The sequence below is a fragment of the Lepus europaeus genome, chromosome 11 (assembly GCF_033115175.1).
Source record: "Lepus europaeus isolate LE1 chromosome 11, mLepTim1.pri, whole genome shotgun sequence".
Taxonomy (NCBI): Eukaryota; Metazoa; Chordata; class Mammalia; order Lagomorpha; family Leporidae; genus Lepus; species Lepus europaeus.
In genome coordinates this window covers 35,804,536-35,827,319 of record NC_084837.1, presented here as the reverse complement: position 1 = coordinate 35,827,319, position 22,784 = coordinate 35,804,536, and the positions used below count along the sequence as shown (strand labels likewise).

Sequence of the window (22,784 nt, the reverse complement as noted above, 5' to 3'; positions counted from 1 at the left end):
TGACCCAAAATTGCAAAGATTGGCCTGGTAAAACAAAAGGGGAGCCTACAACAAAGTGAATATTTAAACAAATTCTTTATTTCTTTGCAGATGTAGTCTCTAAAACAGAGTTGCCTATAGGAATTCAAGAAGAAGCACATCTTAAAACTTCATCTTCTAATAATGATGGTGAAGCATCAAAACTATCAGTAGACACGGAAGTGATTGCTCACATGGAAACAGACAAATCTGTGGACGATACCCTGCTAAACAGTCAGATGGTTGCAACTGAAAACTCTTTGTTGGCTCAAAAATACTTTCCTCAAAAAGGTAAGAAACAGCTTATATGTTCTCTAATGCATAAATTCTGAAATAAGCTAGGTTTAGAAGTTGCATAAAATCAAGTGTTAACATCTTTTTATTTATAAATTAGCAGAAGATGCTTCCAAGTTTCATATGCTGAGATATTTATTTCAAATTGTATGTGATTTCATGAATTCTGCATTGTCATCTATCGTAACTCTAACTGAAATGGTAAGTTGGCCTTTTAAATATTTTGCAATAATTTATCTATTTTATTAAATATAGGAGTGATTGCAAAATGTTGACTGAATCCTCTCAGTGTACACCTTATATAATGTTTCTGTTTCTGTGAAACCTTACACATAAAGATTTCTCTTTACAGGAATGTTTTGTTGCATATGTATTATTAAGGAGATTTAAAAACATTTCCTGGCCGGCGCCACGGCTTAACAGGCTAATCCTCCGCCTTGCGGAGCCGGCACACCGGGTTCTAGTCCCGGTCTGGGCACCGATCCTATCCCGGTTGCCCCTCTTCCAGGCCAGCTCTCTGCTGTGGCCAGGGAGTGCAGTGGAGGATGGCCCAAGTGCTTGGGCCCTGCACCCCATGGGAGACCAGGAGAAGCACCTGGCTCCTGCCATCGGAACAGTGTGCCGGCCGCAGCGCACCTACCCCGGCGGCCATTGGAGGGTGAACCAATGGCAAAAAGGAAGACCTTTCTCTCTGTCTCTCTCTCACTGTCCACTCTGCCTGTCAAAAAAAAAAAAAAAAAAAAAAAAAACATTTCCTTAAACTTTGTTGATCTTGGGCAAGGTTTTGCTTTTCTTCTGTTTGTTTTTTTTCAAACTGGGTGAAATAATTGCATTAACTCAGAAATAATATAGATGAAAAATTAGCCTTAAATTATTAATATCTGGATGACAGCTATAATCTCAAAATGGTGTAACATGAAAGTACAAAACTAATACCTAAAAGTTTAACCAAACTTTTACTAAACTTCCAAATTTTGTTCATTTTTTAAACTTATTGTAAGTCTTATTATTAGTATATGTGCTGACAAAGCAAGCACTGTAAGTCTTATTATTAAGTGAGATACTATATTTCAAAAGGACCCAGCTATTATACTTGGCACACAGGAGACCTCTTATAAATGTTAGGTTTTTTTTTTAATTACCTACCGCTAAGACAGAAATGATTGAGGAAGCATTTTTATCTTCTCATTTACATTGTAAGATGAAATTTAACTGTGGTAACCTTCAAGAAAATCAGAAAAGTAGTAATTATCACACAGCACTGTCAGTGCTCTAATACCCCAGGAAGCTAATGACGTACAGGAGGAGCTGCCTACCTGACTGGAAGCGGAGGTAGGGAGGGTGGGGAGAGGAAGCTGGGAAAATGCCCAGAGATCATGCAGGGACTGATCTTGAAGGAAGAACAGGAGTTGGCGAGAGAAAGGACGAACGTTCTAGGTTGAGGAGATGTCTACCAGTACAGGGGTAGGAGAGAACATGATGTTTTTGGAGAACCATAAACAATTCAGTCTGAACATAGCATGAACCTAAGGATACTGGTATATACAGGGATCAAATTAAGATGGTATAATAGGGAGTTTTGCATGTTATATTAGGGAATTCAACTCTCTCTTGCAGATGACAGGGAACTGTTGAAGAATGTAAAGCAGGTAGTAACATGAAAGTTTCATTTATAGATTCTGCTATGTTTCTATGTATCTGCCAAATAAGGATTGAAGGGGTAAAGACTAGAGGAAAGGAGCTACCCAGTCATGAAGCTACAGCATTCATTTGGGAAGTGGTAAGGATCTGAATCAGGATTTATAAAGAAATGAAATAAGTGAAACATAGCAAAAGGTTAGAACTGTGGCCAACTGGGGATTGTGTATGCCTTGAGGATCCTACTGCTACTGATCTTCAGTCTGGTTTTGCCAGATATTATGATTTCAAGAAAAACTGGAAATCTGGATTTTTTTTCCTCACCTAAAATCTCTCAATTTTAAATGGAAAACATTCAGGGGAAAAATATATATATAGCTCAGAATTGGTCCAGTTGCCACTTTTTAAAAATATTTATTTATTTATTTGAAAGTCAGAGTTACAGAGAGAGAGAGAGAGAGAGAGAGGTCTTCCATCTGCTGGTTCACTAAACAAATGGCCGCAATGGCCAGGGCTGGGCCAGGCTGAAGCCAGGAGCTAGTAGCTTTATTCTGGTCTCCCATGTGGATGCAGGGGCCCAAGGTGCACCAGCAGGGAGCTGGATTGGAAGTGGAAAAGCTGGGATTAGAACTAGTGCCCAGTTGCCACTTTTTTTTTTTTGACAGGCAGAGTTAGACAGTGAGAGAGAGAGAGAGAGAGAGAGAGAGAAAGAGAAAGGTCTTCCTTTTCCGTTGGTTCACCACCCAAGTAGCTGCTATGGCCGGAGTGCTGTGCCGATCCAAAGCCAGGAGCCAGGTGCTTCTCCTGGTCTCCCATGCGGGTGCAGGGCCCAAGGACCTGGGCCATCCTCCACTGCACTCCCGGGCCACAGCAGAGAGCTGGACTGAAAGAGGAGCAACCGGGACTAGAACCTGGGGTGCTGGCGCCGCGGGCGGAGGATTAGCCTAGTGAGCTGTGGCGCCGGCCATTTGCCACATTTTTAAACTTCTGCCCTGGGGTTGGTGTTGTGGCATAGCAGGTTAAGCCTTAGCTGACGACAGCAGCATTGCATATGAGAATTGGAAAAATAGTCATAATAAAACTTTCATAAGACCATGAAATTAATTTTACTTATTGGTCTGTATTGCAAGCATGTTCTCTTCTCTTCACCCCCTCTACCACAAATTATTCCAGTGAATTTAGGGAACTGAAAAATTTACCAATTAGAAACATGATATTTGCCTCTTTAGAACATACTTATTTAATAAAGTCTAAAGTATGTTAATGTTTGTGGTTTTAGTAAATATAGTGAAATGCATTTTACTTGAATCATTTTGGTTGAAATTCTGTAGACATGAAATATTGTATTTAATTTTCTTGTGATCCTGGAAAGTTACTTACTCTCTGAAGAGTCTCAGTTTTAAAACTTTCATAACAGAAGCTGAGGCTAAATCACAGCCGCTGATCAGAATGGGTTAGTGCATTATTTAATAGAATTATGTGTAAGTTACCAACATTTAAAAGGTGAGTTCAAATAAAAATCAGGATTTTGGGTTCTTTCAAAAATTAGAAGACAAAAGTGCTTCAAAACCTTTTCAGAAAATTCATGTTATTGAATACAAAATCTGCATGGGGGCTCTGCCATACAACCCCAGCAATAGGTGCATAATGATTCTCAAGGCAGGACATTGTAGTCTTACCATTAAATTAGCCTTTATCTTTATGCACCAAAGTAAACTGATCTATAATTCATTCTCATGAAGTTTTTAAAGTCTCTTCATAGAGTCCCTCTTTCTTAAATAAAAACTTTAGATATGCACTCTTCAATTTTCTACACTTACCCCAATTGCTTGGCCACTATAGGGCTTTATGTTCATAACCCTTGGACTAAATGTTTTCAAGAGCTCCTGTGAGATTTAGAATTTTAGCAACTTGGGTAAATCTAGTAAGCATATTATAGATTGGAATAGCTGAGTAAATGGAAAATTTGAGGTTAGATTTAAGGGAAAGAATTTTGTTTTCTTACCTAAATGTTTCAGGTAATTGTTTCAACTTACTGATAATTTTAGGTAGACTCCATATAGAACATATTTTCTTTGTTCAAGAACTAAGAGAAATAAAGACATTTTGTCTATTTTACAACTGATAAACTACTTCGAGTTGTAACACATATCTTTTTAAAAATATTTTTATGAGATGTTTTATTTATTTATTTATTTTTTAAGATTTATTTATTTGAAAGAGTTACACACACACACACAGAGATAGAAAGAGAGAGGTCTTCCATCCAATGGTTGACGTCCCATTTGGCTGCAATGGCCAGAGCTGCACTGATCCGAAGCCGCGCTGATCTGAAGCCAGTAGCTTCTTCCTGGTCTCCCACACGGGTGCAGGGGCCCAAGGACCTGGGCCTTCCACCTCTGCCCTCCCAGGCCATAGCAGAGAGCTGGGTTGGAAGTGGAGCAGCTGGGACTCGAACCCATATGGGATGCTGGCACTGCAGGCGGCAGCTTTACCTGCTAAGCCACAGCATCGACCCCCACCGCTTACATATCTTAACTAGAATGCTTCATTCACACCGGGAATAAGCAATGGAAATTACCCAGATCTTGTTCAACAGGTAGCTCTTGATTTCAATATGTTCTGAGAAAAACTCTTACATCACCAGCACACAGAATGACAATCTGGCTCAACAGTTTTGTTTGATTTTCTTCCAGAGAGCTAGATCTTATAACCTGTGACACTACCTGTTTAATTAAACAGGAGTAACTAGTACTTACAGCTTTTCAATGGGGCCCTTCATAAGGAAAATCAGTTTCTAGGTTGTGGACAAGGTTTACCAGTTAGCATGTTTCCAGTGTTCTTGGATATTTTCTAGTACCTATCACAAACACTAACAGCATTCATTCTCCATTTCCTTGAGAACAGGTTCTATTTAAGACAGTAGAATCTCATGTCTTGCTTTAGAGAACAATCTTTGAATATCTTTTCCATGGTGGAAATCATGTACTCTGTATGAATGGATTCTGGTATAAAATACTCAAGTTAGTTTTTATCAGTTATCAAATTCATTGTTGTTCTTTTCAGTTTGTAGATTTTAAGAGGATAGTGATTTATATATATATATATATATAGTATTTAAGAAAACTCGTACATGCTTATGTATGTAACTATGTACCTACATATGTAACTGTATTTAATAGGGAGTGAGGTCCATGAAATTGGATAATTGGTTGGTTGTCACGACTCCACCTGTAGCACCCCTTTACCACACAAGTGTCAAAAACAGGATCACAAGTCAGTGTGGAAACAGGAGTGCAGGATGTATTAGAATCTGAAATCTTTCGCAAGGATATGAGGTGCTTAGCAGAAGTTTATTGACCTGTTAGGATATTTTAACATGAGGTTTTTAAGAAATGGAATTGAATGATCTGGAGGAACAGGTAAGTTTCTATGTGATTATTAAGCATACAGAAAGAAATCAGGGTTTGGGATGTTGCACTGAGTTTGTTAAACTTTACTATGTTTTTGCTATGGGGGAAACTTAGATTTTAAAATTTATTTGTTTTTGGCTCCTACTATGTATTCTTAGTATTGGGAATGGCATATTGAAAATTGGAAAAGGGCACAAGACAGACTTAGGGGAGGCAAAAGCTAAATATGATTCTGGAGTCCTCTGAAAGTGTTCAGACTCACTGAAGAATTTTATGGAGTAACACAGTGTTCTAATTGAAGCACACATTGTTCTGAGTCTTTCGAAATCCTAATATTTTGGTTATGCTTGTTTTTACTTTATTATCCATGTAACAATTTCATTACCCATGCAATCCAACACACATGAAAGCTGTGTAACGTTTTAAACATGGAGAATTATCAAGCAGCTCCTGCTCCCGACACCGGCAGTTCATTAAACTCCTTGGGCTGATGTGGCAAAGGAAATTTGAATTCTCAAAAACTAGGCCGCATTTTGGTCCGGAAAATCACTACCGTGAACTTGGGCTGGTGTTTGATTTTGTTTTATCTTATTTTTCTTCTTCTTATGGCCTAATAGTTCTGTGTTGCTGGGAGAATTTCCTAAGGGTTTGAGGTTTTGTTCATCTATCGAGTTCTCTTGGGTGATTTGTTTAGGAAGAAATATCTGCACTTTTTCTTTTCTGTCTTTCTTTCTTTCTTTTTTTTTTTTTTTTTTTTGAGTTGCTTCAGCGAGGACGATGTTAGAGGGCAGAGTTTGATGAAAATTCTTATGCTGGAAGACGTGTGGATGTCAGAGAGGGGTTATCCTTTACACCTGAGTCAGCTAAAACCTTCTCTGACAAACAGATCCAGCCCCGGCTATTCTACTCAACAGCCCTAAAAATAAATAGGGTCCTAATTTTAGAGAGCAAGTTGCTACATATAGCGTCCTTTCTCGGAGAACAGAGCAAACCGGGCCAAGGTCCAAGGCGGTTTGATTTCGCCTGCAGGTAACCAGGAGCTAATGGAGTTAGTTCTGCCTGAGCAAGTGCCCAGGTAACTCAGGTAGGCGAGTAGACCCTGGAATCGGCCCCGATCGATCGTCTCTTGCGTGAGAAGACTACAGTCTGTCCAGGTCGCAGCTGACCCGGGGCTGATCCCGGTCCGCGGTACAAAGTCCGGGTAAGGTTGGCAGCAGGCACAGGCGTGTGCCCCGCTGGCCAATTTCTGACGCGAATGGAGGCGACTGCCGGCGTCCCTGGGCGGGCTGCGTACCCCGGCTACGAAACCTTCGGCTTCCGTGGGGTACCCAAGGCAGGCTTTAGCGGAGATGCGGGGTAAAATCACGCGCCAGGTCTTGGGCCCGGGCTGGCGCGGACTCCGGGGGCGAGGGGGCGCGCCGCGCTCACCCCGTGGAGCTGCGCCACCCGGGCCACCGAGAGGAGCCTGGCGGCCGCCGCAGCTACCCAAGGCCGGGGTTTCTGAGCCACAGCCCTAATTTTCCGGGCTATGCGGCCCAGTCTACAGCGCAGGGCCCGCGGCCCAACTCCATTCTCCAGCCCCGAACCTCCAGACTTCCTGGGTTCGGTGGCCTCCCCAGGTCGAGCACCGGCCCCTTTAAGAGCGAACAAGCAGGACACGTCTGCGAACCTCGCGCTAAGGCCCGCGCCTCCCCGCCTCCGGCGGCAGCTTGGACGATACCAACTAATCGGAGGGATGGGGTGGCGTGGAGGGGGTGCGTCGCAGGCTCGGGTGGAGCGGGCTCGGACCTGCACTTCCCCGGGATGTAAAGCGTCACAAGCGGGCTGCGCTGTCCTGTTTGGCGGCGTGGGCGCCGCAGGCTCGTCGGCGCCGGTGCTTCCTGGCTCCCCCCGAGCCGGCTTCGCAGTGGTGTGCTCCGGTTGCCGGGTTCGGGTTCCGCACCGAACGCCGAGTGTTCGCTGCCGCTGGTTGTGGCCCGGCCAGGCCGTGGCTGCGGCGGCGACCGCTGAAGCAGCCTTGGCGCGATGGAGGAGCCCAGGGCTACCCCTCAGCCGTACTTGGGGTTGTTCCTGGAAGAGCTACGCAGGGTGAGTCCGGACGCGATCAGGGTTACGTGGCCCAGGGGTCTCCGGAGCCGCGGGGGAAGGAAGCCGTCAGCTTCGGGGTCCAGCCGCTCCGGCCGCAGTCCCGAAGGCAGCCTTCACCTGCGCCGGGCCCCGTGGCCAGGTTTATGGGGGCCCTGGGTGGTTCTTCGTGCGGTGGGAGGGGACCTGGGCTTCAGGACCGTGAAGAAAGCACTTGCTCTGCTGGACTTGGCAAAGGTGTGGTAAATGGTTCCTCACTGCCAGGTGAGATTAGCCTTTCCGTTATTTTTTAATTTTTAATTTTGAGCAGGGGTCAGTGACACGTGGTTCTTGCGGCTGTGACAAACTTGAGAACCGATCTTCTGAAATGAGTTCGATTTAGTGATGAAACTTCTTGTCTTGAAAGGAGACCTAAGCTTGGTTGAGAGTTTGGGATTCTAACTCATTGTCTTTCCCTACAGAGTGCTCTTTTGAGATGCTCTTCAGTGAGGTGGTTCTTCCGCTTCCGTCTGTGTCTTGTTACTGTAGACGATCTTGTTAAAGCTTAGAGATGGTAAACTCCCAGAGTTAAATTGGTTTTTTTTTTTCAGGTTCAGTTTATAATTAGGTAGCAGAGATTTTTTTCTACACTGTTTATAGTTGTCTTTGTTGGCGTGTGTAGGGACATTTCTCTTGCCGTAATTTTGAGAAACCGCTTTACGTTTTTTAAGACTGGTTAAATATTGAGGCGGTTGCGGTTATGTTTTCTTGTCCTGTAAATTAAAAAGTTCTGTTTTGCCATGCTGTTCATTCATTTATTGCACTGTAGCGTGGCCTGTTTGTGGGAGGGGTGTGTGTGTTTATCTATCCATCTGATAGAGACAGTTTTATGGAGATTCTCAATGGACTAAGACACAGTGTTGGCCACTAGCATCGGGCTGTCAAGAAGACAAAAAACTATAGTACAGATCAGTAGTAGAAACAGATCAGCTGCTTCCTGGAGCGTACACACAACGTGCTAGGGGAATTGAGAGGTGAGAGATTACATTTTCTTGATTAGGGCAGTCGTTAGGCTGAGGAAAGCAGCAGAGGCATGAAGCAACATCATGTGTACAGGTGAATAGCAGCTGTGTGGGCTCAGGAATGGGTGTGTGGTATGCTAGGTCCCAAGTGCTATAGGTGCTGGAGAGCTGTTAGAAGCCTTTCCAGGGGTTAGACTTTTGGTTTAGAGAAATCTCCCTGAGCCTGGAGACGTACAAGTGTCAGAGGTCAGAGAAGCAAAACCCAAGGTAGGGCTTAAGGGAGATTACAGAGTAGTGGGGATAGAGAAGGAGGTACTGAATGAGGAAGTATTTAGGCTTTAAGAACTAAAATGAGTATAACTTTATTAATTAGATGTGAGGGGTGAGAGAGGAGAAATCTGGAATGACTACCAGCTTTCTAGCTATGGCAACTTAGGCATTCGTTGAAATAGGGTTTATAGGAAATGAAGCACATTGGGGGGATGAGAGATAACTTTCAGTTTTAATTAATTCACAAAAATACTAATTTTAACTTTTTTGAGATACATGCCCATAATATAAATGTCATCCTTTTATATGTTCAGTGCCTTGATCTTTCATGTATTCACTGTGTATTCCACAATTCCAGAGCATTTTTTTTATCACTGCTAAGGAGAAACCTTAGTTTCCAATTTCCTTCTCTCTACCTCCCATCCCTTGAAAACCACTACTTTTTGTCTGTGTGAATACATTTATTTTGGACATTTTATATGGAGTCATCAATGTGTGGTCTTTTGTGTGTGGCTGCTTCCACTTTGCGTGGCTTCAAGGTTATTCCATGTAATGGGATATAGCAGTGCTTCATCCCTTTTTATGGCTGAAAAATCTTGTTGTGTGGGTCTGTCACATCTGAGTCTTAGTTGATGGACATTTAGGTTGTTAATACTTTGTAGCTGTGAAGAATAGTGCTGCCATGTGTCCAAGTTTTTATGTGAATGTATATTTTATAGATTCTCTTGGGTGTATCCTTGGGAGTAGAACTGCTCTGTTCTTGGCTGGCGCTGTGGCTCAACAGGCTAATCCTCCGCCTTGCGGCGCCAGCACACCGGGTTCTAGTCCCGGTCAGGGCGCCGGATTCTATCCCGGTTGCCCCTCTTCCAGGCCAGCTCTCTGCTGTGGCCCGGGAAGGCAGTGGAGGATGGCCCAGGTCCTTGGGCCCTGCACCCGCACGGGAGACCAGGAGAAGCACCTGGTTCCTGGCTTTGGATCAGCGTGATGCGCTGGCCGCAGCGGCCATTGGAGGGTGAACCAACAGCAAAAAGGAAGACCTTTCTTTCTGTCTCTCTCTCTCAGTGTCCACTCTGCCTGTCAAAAAAAAAAAAAAAAAAAAAGAACTGCTGGGTTCTTCTTTGCTCTAGTATAATTTTTGCTTGTCTGATATTAATATGGCCACCCCAGTTATTCTTTGGTTGTGATTTGCAGAGAATGCTTTTTTCATCCTTTTATTTATTTATTTTTTAAAATTTTTTATGTTTTTATTTGAAAGACAGTTACAGAGAGAGCTAGAGACAGAGAGAGAGAGGTCTTCCATCCGCTGGTTCACTCCCCAGATGGCCGCCAACGGCTGGAGCTGCGCCGATCCAAAGCCACCAGGAGCCTCCTCCGGGTTTCTCATGTGGGTGCTGGGGCCCAAGGACTTGGGCCATCTTCCACTGCTTTCCCAGGCTGTAGCAGAGAGCTGGATTAGAAGTGGAGCAGCTGGGACTAAAACTGGTGTCTGTATGAGATGCCGGCACTTCAGGCCAGGGCTTTAACCCTCTGCGCCATAGCGTCAGCTCCTATTTATTTATTTTTTAAAGATTTATTTATTTATATGAAAGGCAGAGTTACAGAGAGGCAGAGAGGCAGAGAGGCGCAGAGAGAGAGAGAGAGAGAGAGAGAGAGAGAAAGAGAGAGGTCTTCCATCCTCTGGTTCACTCCCCAGATGGCCACAATGGCCAGAACTGAGCTGATCTGAGGCCAGGAGCCAGGAGCTTCTTCCGGGTCTCCCATGCGGGTACAGGGGCCCAAGGACTTGGGCCACCATCTGCTGCTTTCCCAGGCCATAGCAGAGAGCTGGATTGGAAGTGGAGCAGCCAGGACTCCAAGTGGTGCCCATATGGGATGCTGGCACTGCAGGCGGTGGCTTTACCCGCTACGCCACAGTGCAAGGCTCCATTCTTTTACTTTAAATCTATGTATGTCTTTAAATATGAGTGTATCTCTTTCTCTCTCTTTTTTTGAAGATTTATTTTTTTCTTTTAAAGGCAGAGTTCGAGGAGAAAAAGAGATCTTCCATCTGCTGATTCACTCCCCAAGTGGCTGCAATGGTGAAAGCTTTAGCTGGGTCTCCCATGTGGGTGGCAGGGGCCCAAGCACTTGCGCCATCTTCTGCTGCTTTCCCAGGCACATGAGCAGGGAGCTGGATTGGAAGTGGAGCAGCTGAGACTTGAACTGGTGCCCGTATGGGATACAAGTCCTGCAGGCAGTGACTTAAGCTGCTGTGTCATAACAGCCCCGAAGTATATCTCTTATAGAAGGCATATCATCGGGTCCCTTTTTGGTTCATTCTGCTAATCTCTCGCACTTAATTGGAACATTTCATTTACTTGTATTTACTCTAATTACTGATACTTTTGCCATTGATTTTTTTAATTAGAGAGATTGTGCTCCCATTTGATGGTTCACTCCTCAAATGGCTACAACAGCTGGGGCTAAGCTGGACTAGGCTGAAGACAGGAGCTGGAAAGTCAAACCTGATCTCCAAATGGGTGACAGGAACCCAACTACTTTAGCCATCACTTGCTGCCTCCCTTCCTGGTTAGCAGGAATCTGAAATCAGGAGCTGAGCCAAAGTTTGAATCCAGACGCTCTGATAAGGCATGTAGATGTCCCATGCAGCTTCTTAACCATTGCACCAGAGGCAGAGTTGGGCCAGGGAAGGGTTATTTTCTGTCCTTTGATCACTCCCCAAATGCCTACAACAGCAGGGTCTGAGCTAGGCCAGAGCCAGGAACCCCAAATTCTGTCTGGGTCTCCCAAATGGGTGGCGGAGACCCATTTCACATATTTTCTACTGTATCATTTTATTTTTTGCATTCCACAAAGGGTTCATAAATTTTTTGATTAATGTGTAATATTTGTACATATTTATTGGGTACAGTGTGACATTGCAAGATGTTCATAAAGTGTGTACAAACAAGTTACAGTAGTTAGTATTTCCATCTTTTTATTATTTCTTTATGTTTGGAACTTTCACATATTTCTCTTCTAATTCTTCATAAAATATAGGTTATTGTGAACTTTAGTCACCCCACTTTGCTGTGGAACACTAGAACATATTCCTTCTATTTGTGTTTTGCTATGCATTATCCAAACTCCCTCTCCCTCAATCTCCCCACTACTATACTATTTTAATTCTCTTCTTATTACTTTATTTTACTATATGTCTTTAACTTTTTTTTTTTTTTTGACAGGCAGAGTTAGACAGAGAGAGGCAGAGAGAAAGGTCTTCCTTTTCCGTTGGTTCACCCCCCAAATGGCCGCTACTGCCTGCGTGCTGCACCAATCCGAAGCCAGGAGCCAGGTGCTTCCTCCTGGTCTCCCATGCGGGTGCAGGGCCCAAGCACTTGGGCCATCCTCCACTGCCTTCCCGGGCCACAGCAGAGAGCTAGACTGGAAGAGGAGCAACCGGGACAGAATTCGGTGCCCCAACCAGGACTAGAATCCTGGGTGCCGGTGCCGCAGGCGGAGGATTAGCCTAGTGAGCTGTCGCGCCGGCCACCTATATGTCTTTAACTTATAAAACTTAAGATTAATATAACCTGGGGCCCACACTGTGGCACAGTGGGTTAATGCCCTGGCCTAAAGTGCCGGCAACCCATATGGGCGCTGGTTCAAGATACGGCTGATCTACTTCTGATCCAGCTCTCTGCTATGGCCTGGGAAAGCAGTAGAAGATGGCCCTGGCTGGTGCCGTGGCTCACTTGGCTAATCCTCAGCCTGTGGCACCAGCACCCCGGGTTCTAGTCCCAGTTGGGGCGCCGGGTTTTGTCCCGATTGCTCCTCTTCCAGTCCAGCTCTCTGCTGTGGCCCGGGAAGGCAGTGGAGGATGGCCCAGGTCCTTGGGCCCTGCACCCCCACGGGAGACCGGGAGGAAGCACCTGGCTCCTGGCTTCAGATTGGTGCAGCGCGCCAGCCGTAGCGGCCATTTGGGAGGTGAACCAACGGAAGGGAGACCTTTGTCTCTGTCTCTCACTGTCTAACTCTGCCTGTAAAAAAAAAAACAAAAAACAAAAAACAACAACAACAAACAAGATGGCCCAAGTCCTTGGGCCCTTATACCCACATGGGAGATCTGGAAGACGCTCCTAGTTCCTGGCTTCAGATTGTCAGAGCTCCAGCCGTTGAGTGAATGGAGAGTGAACCAGCGGATGGAAGACCTCTCTCTCTCTCTCTCTCTCTCTCTGTAACTCTGATTTTCAAATAAATCTTTTAAAAAAGATTAATATAACCTATTTTTTAAATAAAATTTTATTTTATTTGAAAGACAGAGTGTACAGAGAGGCAGAGGCAGAGAGAGAGAGAGAGAGGTCTTCCATTCGCTGATTTACTCCCTAAACTGCCATAATGTCCAGAGCTACTCCGATCTGAAGCCAGGACCCATGAGCTTCTTCTGGGTCTCCAACGTGGCTTTCCTAGGCCAAAGCAGAGAGCTGGAATAGAAGTGGAGCAGCTGGGACTCAAACCAGTGCCCATATGGGATGCTGATGCTGCAGGTGGTGGCTTTACCTGCTACGCTACAGCACTGGCCCCAATACAACATATTTTTAAAAATATTTATTCATAGGCCGGCGCCATGGCTTAACAGGCTAATCCTCCGCCTTGCGGCACCGGCACACCGGGTTCTAGTCCCGGTTGGGGCACCGGATTCTATCCCGGTTGCCCCTCTTCCAGGCCAGCTCTCTGCTATGGCCCGGGAAGGCAGTGGAGGATGGCCCAAGTGCTTGGGCCCTGCACCCACATGGGAGACCAGGAGAAGCGCCTGGCTCCTGGCTTCGGATCAGCGAGATGCGCCGGCCGCAGCGGCCATTGGAGGGTGAACCAACGGCAAAAAGGAAGACCTTTCTCTCTGTCTCTCTCTTTCACTATCCACTCATTCTGTCAAAAAATAAATAAAAAATAAAAAAAAATTAAAAAAAATTTATTTATTTAAGAGGTAGAGTTACAGACAGAACGAGGGAGAGACAGAGAAAGGTTTTCCATCCGCTGGTTCACTCTCCAGATGGCCTCAACAGCCGGTGCTGCACCGATCTGAAGCCAGGAGCTTCTTCCAGGTCTTCCATGCCAGTGCAGGGGTCCAATAACTTGGGCCATTTTCTACTGCTTTCCCATGCCATAGCAGAGAGCTGGATGAAAAGAGGAGCAGCTGAACTGGAACCGGCACCCATATGGGATGCTGGCACTACAGGAGGGGGCTTAGCCTACTGTGCCACAGCATCGGCCCATAGCCTATATTTTTAAAAAATGCTTATTTTCATCTACTTGAAAGACAGGGCAACAAAGAGAGAGAGAGAGAGAGAGAGAGATAGAGATGTTTTATCCATTAATTCACTACGCAAATGCCCTCAACAGCTGGAGCTGTGCCAGACTGAAACTGTTCCAGGAGCCTGGAATACCATCTGGGTCTCCTGCATGGGTGGCAAGAACCCAATCACTGGGCCGTATCTGGTGCTTCTCATGATGCGTTAGCAGGGAGCTAGATCAGAAGTGGAGCAGTCAAAAAAAAAAAAAAAAAGGAAAAAAAGGAAAAAAGACTTGAACTGGCATTCCAATAAAAGATGTGAGTGTCCCAAGAGGGCACTGCAACGCCTGCTCAATGCAACCTATTTCAAAATCTTTGCTCTTGTGTAACTCAGTCCTCTCCCTTTATACTGTTATTGTAGTAATTTACATCTTTATATATTATGTGCTCATCAACATAGATTTATAAATATTGCTTTATTCAACTGTCTTTTAAATCATATTAAAAAAAGTTACAAACATAAAGTATCTTTATAACCCTGTTCTCCCTTTTATAGCACTGTAAGGTATGCCTTGTTCTTGTTCTTGTTCTTTTTTTTTTTTTTTTTAAGATTTATTTATTTATTTTTGACAGGCAGAGTTAGACAGTGAGAGAGAGAGAGAGACAGAGAGAAAGGTCTTCCTTTTTCCGTTGGTTCACCCCTGAAGTGGCCGCTATGGCCAGCACGTTGCTGCTGGCATGCTGTGCTGATCTGAAGCCAGGAGCCAGGTGCTTCCTCCTGGTCTCCCATGGGGTGCAGGGCCCAAAGACCTGGGCCATCCTCCACTGCACTCCTGGGCCACAGCAGAGAGCTGGACTGGAAGAAGAGCAACCGGGACAGAACCGGCGCCCCAACCCGCACTAGAACCTGGGGTGCTGGCGCCGCAAGTGGAGAATTAGCCAAGTGAGCCACAGCGCCGGCTTATTTATTTATTTGAAGGGCAGAGTTATAGAGAAACAGAATGAGATCTTCAGTCTGCTGGTTCACTCTCCAGATGGCTGCAACGGCTGGAGCTGGACCGATCCAAAGCCAGGAGCTTCTTCTGGGTCTCCAGTGTGAGAACAGGGGCCCAAGGACTTGGTCCATCCTCTTGCTTTCCCAGGTCATCAGCAGGGAGCTGGATCAGAAGTGGAGCAGCTGGGACTTGAACCGGCAGCCATATGGGATGCTGGCACTGCAGACGGTGACCGTTTCCTAGTTCTTCTGCTAAGCTGAAGCAAGGCATTTAAGTAAACCTTTGCTAAATGTTTCTATGCTGAAAGTAGAAACCACAAAGAATCAGATATAGACAGATAATTTGGTCTTACAAGATATGCTTTGCTCTGCAGACCTCCTAGACTTGGCTGCATTTTAGGACATCGTGTGTGTTTTGCTGCTAGGTACCATTTTAATACCCATCTCTACATTCTTTCAGGCCTAGTCCCAAGAGGGGATGATGGCAGTTGAAATAGGTGTCCTACCAGTTTAAGATCAAATACTGGTTTCCTTTTAGAGATGTCTCTACCCCATTTAATTTGGATGATTGATTTTGGGAATGACCGCCTTCCTGTCCACATAAAGGAATGCTGTAGCCATTGTGGCATAGTAGCTTGAGCTGCCACCTGTGATGCTGGCGTCCCTTATTGGAATGCTGATTTGAATCCTGCCTGCCCAACTTCTGATCTAGCTCCCTGCTAATACACCTGGAAAAGCAGCAGAAGATGGCCCAAGTGCTTGGGCACCCTGCCTACCCTTTGGGAGACTGGGTGGACTTCCAGGCTCCTGGCTTCGACCTGGTCCAGACCCATCTATTGTGGCCATTTAAGGAACAGTTGGAAGATTTCTTTCTCTGGGTCTCCTTCTCTGTCACTCTGCCTTTCAAGGAAATAGAATTTTTTTTTTTTTTTTAAGAAGTTTAACCCAAAGTTCTGTCAGTGGTTTTCAAGCTTTTTTGCTTAAGTGTTTTTGTTTATTTATTTGAGAGGCAGAGAGAAAGAAAGAAGGAACCTGTGAGAGCACTCTCCTCTGCTTGTTCACTCCCCAAATGCCTCCTGTGTCTGAGGTTGAAGCCAGGAGCCAGGCATAAAATCTGTTTTCTGTGTGTGGGCGGGAACTGTTACTTGAGCCATCACTGCCTAGAGTGTGCGTTGGCAGCAAGCTGGAGTCAGGAGCTGGAGCTGGGAACTGAACGCAGGTAATGCTATGTGGGTTGTGGGTGTCTTAATCCCCAAGCCATTTAAAAGCTTCAGATACGGTTTATGTAGGATAATCTTATGTGGAACCCAGTATATTCTACATATAAAACCCAAACTAGTGGCAAAAAAAAAAAAAAGCACCTGAACCCAGGTCACTCAGCTTCTTTCTTTGGCCTTCGTTCCTGTCATCCTTGGGAACTTTAGGGGCACCCCTTGAGGCTTCCAGTTTGAAAAATCACTGCATTTCATTATATTACACTTCTTCATCACTTGGTAATGAGTGTTTGAAAGTTTCCAGAAAAATATCCTGTGGTACCTTCTGTTTGGTGTTACCTGTAGCCCCTTTCTTGAAAAGGAGAGTAACAGAGTTGACCACATAAACTTGTATCTTTGTTTGTAGTCAATACTTTTTGTCAAAGTGCATTTCAAGAACTTAATTTCCTTTGTCTTGAAGGTTGTGGCAACATTGCCTGAAGATATGAGACCAGGCCCTAATCCCTATGGGTTTCCATGGGAATTGGTGATATGTGCAACTGTTGTTGGAATTTTTGCTGTTCTCTTGTTTTTGTGGAGAAGTTTTCGATCAGTAAGTAAGCAATGCTGTACTAAAAAAATCTTCATTCTGTCTTTAGGCTGAACAAGTAATATAAGAAACATATTTGTTGTTTTAAGTTGTAGTTATCTGAGTACTTATGTTAACATGTGGCTGTTAGAAACTGAATGTGGATTAAGAGGAATTTTTTTAAGCATAAAAATTTGAAAGGATTTTTTTGAAGTTTTTTATACTACTAATACTAAAATCCTACTTTTCATTTCTTCTTTTTCTCTCTTTTTAAAAATTTATTTGAAAGGCAGAGGGGCCAGTGCCGTGGCATAGTGGGTAAAGCTACCACCTACGGTGCTGGCATCCTATGTGGATACCGGCTCAAGTCCTGGCTGCTCCACTTCCGATCCAGCTCCCTGCTAGTGTGCCTGGGAAAGCAGCGGAAAATGACCTGAATGCTTGGGCCCCTGCACCTACATGGGAGACCTGGAAGAAGCTCTTGGTTCCTGGCTTTGTCCTGGCTCCACTCCTGCCATTGCAGCCATTTGGGGAGTGAACCAGTGGATGGAAGATTTTCCTCTCTGCCTCTCCCTTTCTCTTTCTCTAACTCTGCCTTTCAAAGAAAAAAAGAATCTTAAAAAAAAGAGAGAAAGAGAAAAAGAGATCTTTAATCTGTTGTTTCACTCCCCCAATGTGTGCAACAACCAGGGCCAGGCCAGGCTGTGGTAAGCTAGGAAGTTAGCTGGGTTTCCTACATGAGTGACAGGGACCCAAGTACTTGTCATCACTTTTGCCCTCAAGGGTGCACCTTAGCAGGAAGCTGGAGTCAGGAGCAGAGCTAGGACTTGAACATCAGCCCTTTGATATGGGATGTGGGTATACCAAGTGACACCTTAACTTGCTGCACCAATTCCTCCTCCCTGCCCCCATGCCACACCCCTCCCCCCAATGTTTGTTTTGAATAGTATGCTAAACATCTTGGTATCAAAATCATTGGCTACCACATTTAGGTGATTCCTCCCTCAATTCATCCCACTGCCTCCCTCTATTAGAGTTAACCTTGTTCTGGATCCAGTGTTAATTTATTCTATGCCTTTAATGAAACAATTGTTGGGGAGTCATATATAAATTTGTCTTTTGAAAGTCTAGAATATAACTTTTAAAAAGATTCATTTATTTATTTGAAAGTCAGAATGACAGAGGGAGAGAAACAGCGCTTTCACCTGTGGTTCACTGCCCAAATGCCTACAACAGCTGGGGCTGGGCCAAGCTAAAGCCAGAGCCAGGCATTTGATCTGGGTCTCCCACAGGAGTGGCAGGAACCCAGGCACTTGGGCCATCATCCACTGCCTTTTTAGGCACATTATCAAGAAACTGGGTTGAGAGGTTGGTGCTGTGGCATAGCAGGTTAAGCTGCCATCTATGATGCTGGCCCAGGTGCTGGTTCAAGTTCTGGCCACTCCACTTTGGATCCAGCTCCCTGTTAGTATGTCTGGGAAAGTAAAAGAAGATGGCCCAAGTCTTTGGGCCCCTGTACCCACATGGGAAACCTGGAAGAAGCATCTGGGGAGTAAACTAGAAGATGGAACATATCTCTCTCTATCTCTGTCTCTGTCTCTCTCTCTGTAACTCTGCCTTTCAAATAAATAAATACATCTTAAAAAAACCAAAAAACTGGATTGAAAGCAGAGCAATCAGCACTGGAACTGGCATTCTGATTTGAAATGCCAGCTTAACCCACTAGCTCATTCTTCTAATATTTAATTTTTCTTGGTAAGCTTTATGGTATCTTTTGAAAGGTTTTTTTTTTTTTTTTTTTGACAGGCAGAGTGGACAGTGAGAGAGAGAGACAGAGAGAAAGGTCTTCCTTTGCCGTTGGTTCACCCTCCAATGGCCGCCGCGGTTTGCGCACTGCGGCCGGCGCACCGCGCTGATCCGATGGCAGGAGCCAGGTGCTTCTCCTGGTCTCCCATGGGGTGCAGGGCCCAAGCACTTGGGCCATCCTCCACTGCACTCCCTGGCCACAGCAGAGAGCTGGCCTGGAAGAGGGGCAACCGGGACAGGATCGGTGCCCCGACCGGGACTAGAACCCGGTGTGCCAGCGCCGCAAGGCGGAGGATTAGCCTAGTGAGCTGCGGCGCCGGCCGAAAGTTTTTTTTTTTTAAGATTTATTTATTTATTTGAAAGAGTTACACATAGAGAGAAGGAGAGGCAGAGAGAGAGAGAGAGAGAGAGGGAGAGAGGGAGAGAGGGTCTTTCATCCTCTAATTCACTCCCCAATTGGCCACAACAGCCGGAGCTGCGCCAATCCGAAGGCAGGAACTTCTGGATCTCCCACGCGGTTCAGGGGCCCAACAACTTGGACCATCTTCTACTGCTTTCCTAGGCCATAGCAGAGAGCTGGATTGGAAATGGAGTAGCCGGGACATGAACCAGCGCTTGTATGGGATGCTGGCACTGTAAGCGGTGGCTTTATCCGCTACGCCACAGTGCTGGCCCCCTTTTGAAAGTTTTTACTCAATCTTTTATTGTTAAGATTCATCCATATTTTTGAATGAGGCTATAATTTTCTTCATTTTGACTGCTCTAGAATACTACATTATAATATTTATATTCCAGTTTATACATTTTATGGCTTTGGGCATTTGGGTTGTTTTAGACTTTTTATTTTCTCTCTTTTATTTAAAACGTTTATCTGAGAGGCAGAGTGACAGAGATTGGGGGAAAGAGAATGAGCAAGTAAGTTCCCATCTGCTGATTCACTTGCCAAATGCCCACAGTGGTAGGAGGTTGGAATGAGCAGTAGCTGGGAATTGGGAACTCAATCTGAATTGTCCACTTGAGTGGCAGGGCCCGATTAATTGAACCATCATTGCTGCCTCCCAGGGTCTGTATTAATAGGACAGTGGAGGCAGGAGCTGGAGCTGGAGATTGAACCTAGGTCCTATAATATGTGGCCAGTCCAAAGCACTATCCTTATTTTAAAAACCTTTCTCTCTTGGGGCCTGTGCTGTGGCGTAGCGGGTTAAGCCACTGCCTGCAGTGCCGGCATCCCTTATGGGCGCCGGTTCTAGTCCCTGCTGCTCCACTTCCAGTCCAGCTCTCTGCTGTGGCCTGGGAAAGCAGTGGAAGATGGCCCAAGCCCTTGGGCCCCTGCATCTATGTGGGAGACCCTGAAGAAGCTCCTGGCTTCAGATCAGCACAGCTCTGACCATTGCAGCCAATTGGGGAATGAACCAGCAGATGGAAGACCTCTCTCTCTCTCTGCCTCTGCTTCCCCATCTCTTTCTGTGTAACTCTGACTTTCAAATAAATAAATCTTTAAAAAAAAAAAAAAACAACTTGCTCTCTTGTCTTTTTCATATCTAGTGTTCCTTAAAAGTCTCATATCGGCCGGCGCCGTGGCTTAACAGGCTAATCCTCCGCCTTGCGGCGCCGGCATACTGGGTTCTAGTCCCGGTTGGGGCGCCGGATTCTATCCCGAGTGCCCCTCTTCCAGGCCAGCTCTCTGCTATGGCCCGGGAAGGCAGTGGAGGATGGCCCAAGTGCTTGGGCCCTGCACCCGCTTGGGAGACCAGGAGAAGCACCTGGCTCCTGCCATCAGATCAGCGCGGTGCGCCGGCCGCAGCACACCGGCCGTGGCGGCCATTGGAGGGTGAACCAACGGCAAAAAGGAAGACCTTCCTCTCTGTCTCTCTCTCTCACTATCCACTCTACCTGTCAAAAAAAAAAAAAAAAAAAAAAAAGTCTCATATCAATGTGATTCTTCTCTGGAGACTTTAGAGTTTTTTTAAAAGATTTATTTATTTGAAAGGCGGAGTTACAGGGGAGAGAGAGAGAGAAAGAGATAGGGAGGGAAGGAGAGAGGTATTTTTCATTCCCTGGCTTGCTCCCCAAATGGCTTTACCTGCTGAGGCTGTACCAGGCTAAAGCCAGGAGCCAGGAGCTTCATCTGGGTCTCCCACATGGGTGGCAGGGGCCCAAGCACTTGTATCATCTTCTGCTGCGTTCCCAGGCGCATTAACAGGAAGCACCCGGTGCCCCTATGGGATGCTGGTGTCACAGGCAGCAGCTTAACCTGCTACACCACAAAGCTGGCCCCTTGAGAGTCTTTTAATTTGATACTCTGCTTTCAATATAATGTGTCTAGGTATGAAATTTTTTCTTTATCCATTAGATTTCTGTAGACTTTTAGTGTGAGAATTGTCTTTTTGTACATTATGGGAAACTCTCCGATTTAAAATTATTTTCTCTTTTTGGAACTACTCTTTTTCAGATGTTGGTCCTTCTGCTTCTGACTTCCTTATCTTTTATTTTTCAGTTTCTTTAGTTTTCTGTTATCTTTTGAGAGAGTTTCTCAAAGTAATGTTTCAGTTCGCTCACTTACTTTTCATCTGTACCCATTCTATTATAGCTTCTTCTTCTTCTTTAATTTTATCTAAATACATATTCTGTATGTGGATTAAGTTCCCTTGTTTCTTTTCCGCTGGATTTTGTTACCTCAGCCCTAATGGAGCTCTTACAGTTTTTTTTTTTTTCTTTCCTTTTTCATTATTTGAGAAAGAGAAAGATTAAAGAAGAATAAGGTCTGTTTCCCAGTTTTCTTTATAGTCAGTTCAGGTTTATGTTCTTATGGTAACATTTCTAAGGCTTTTATTTTGGATATTAGATAATTAGAGGCTTCTGAGAATAATTTTTTTGGAGGGCCAATATATTTAGGGAACAATGGGCTGAATGAAATGAAGCAGGAATCTTTACAGTAAAGCCGTTTCAGAGCTGTTAATATGATAATACACAATGTGACTCTTCAATAGGGAGACTTTAATATGTAGAGTTTTTCTCATTAGAAATAGAACACTTGGCTAAGTTATATTCCTACTAAGGCAACAGAAACCACCTGTTATTTTTTAATTGGCAGAAGTTAAATAAATTAGATTTACTTGATTGTATATTTGCTTTAATGTAATTTTTGTTAAATCTATTTCAGGTTAGAAGCCGGCTTTATGTGGGTAAGCTCTATTTTTTTATATTTTAGATCTCATCATTTTTGTGTATAATTTAAAAACTTATAACTTATGATAATGTTTATTTTTTAGGAAGAGAGAAAAAGCTTGCTGTAAAACTTTCTGAACTAATTGAAGAAAAATGTAAACTACTTGAAAAATTTAGCCTTGCTCAGAAAGAGGTAAGATAGTTATGAAAATAACATTTCTGTTAGAGTCAGGAAACTACATTTCTCCATGTAGGTAGTTCTGGATAAATAGTTGATTTGCAGTGTATGGGCGTTCTGTTGCTCCTCATTTTCAATGCTAAACAAATTTTAGATAGCCATTGTGGTAGGGGTAATATCTCATTGTGGTTTCATTTTGTGTTGTCCTGACTAATGAGTATCTTTTTTTTTTTTAACTTTTGTTTAATGAATATAAATTTCTGAAGTACAGCTTATGGATTACAATGGCTTCTCCCACCCATAACTTCCCTCCCACCCGCAACCCTCCCCTCTCCCACTCCCTGTCCCCTTCAATTCACATCAAGAGTCATTTTTAATTCTCTTTATATACAGAAGATCAATTTAGCATATATTAAGTAAAGATTTCAACAGTTTGCACTTACACAGAAACACAAAGTGTAAAATACTGTTTGAGTATTAGTTACAGCATTAAATCACAATGTACAGCACATTAAGGACAGAGATCCTACATGAGGAGTAAGTGCACAGTGACTCCTGTTGTTGACTTAACAAATTGACACTCTTGTTTATGGTGTCAGTAATCACCCTATGCTCTTGTCATGAGCTGCCAAGGCTATGGAAGCCTTTTGAGTTCGCCGACTCTGATCTTATTAAGACAAGGTCATAGTCAAAGTGGAAGTTCTCTCCTCCCTTCAGAGAAAAGTACCTCCTTCTTTGATGACCTGTTCTTTCCACTGGGATCTCACTCGCAGAGATCTTTCATATAGGTGTTTTTTTTTTTTTTGCCACAGTGTCTGGCTTTCCATGCCTAAAATATAATGAGTATCTTTTTATATTCTTATAG

At 44.4% G+C, this 22,784-nt stretch overlaps 1 protein-coding gene across 8 annotated transcripts in view; it reads left to right on the top strand.

Moving 5' to 3' along the window:
• Positions 1-22,784, top strand: part of MIA2 (MIA SH3 domain ER export factor 2) — a 121,736-nt gene that overhangs the window by 26,330 nt on the left and 72,622 nt on the right. For 3 of the 8 annotated variants that reach the window (XM_062205230.1, XM_062205227.1, XM_062205225.1), the window contains exons 5-9: positions 91-309; positions 413-513; positions 16,660-16,791; positions 21,737-21,758; positions 21,846-21,934. In XM_062205230.1, coding sequence (XP_062061214.1) covers positions 91-309; positions 413-513; positions 16,660-16,791; positions 21,737-21,758; positions 21,846-21,934 — 563 coding nt within the window. Of the gene's footprint in view, positions 1-90; positions 310-412; positions 514-5,262; positions 5,373-7,308; positions 7,452-16,659; positions 16,792-21,736; positions 21,759-21,845; positions 21,935-22,784 lie in introns of those variants that run through there. The other 5 variants (XM_062205229.1, XM_062205226.1, XM_062205233.1 and 2 more) reach the window with 4 other exon arrangements.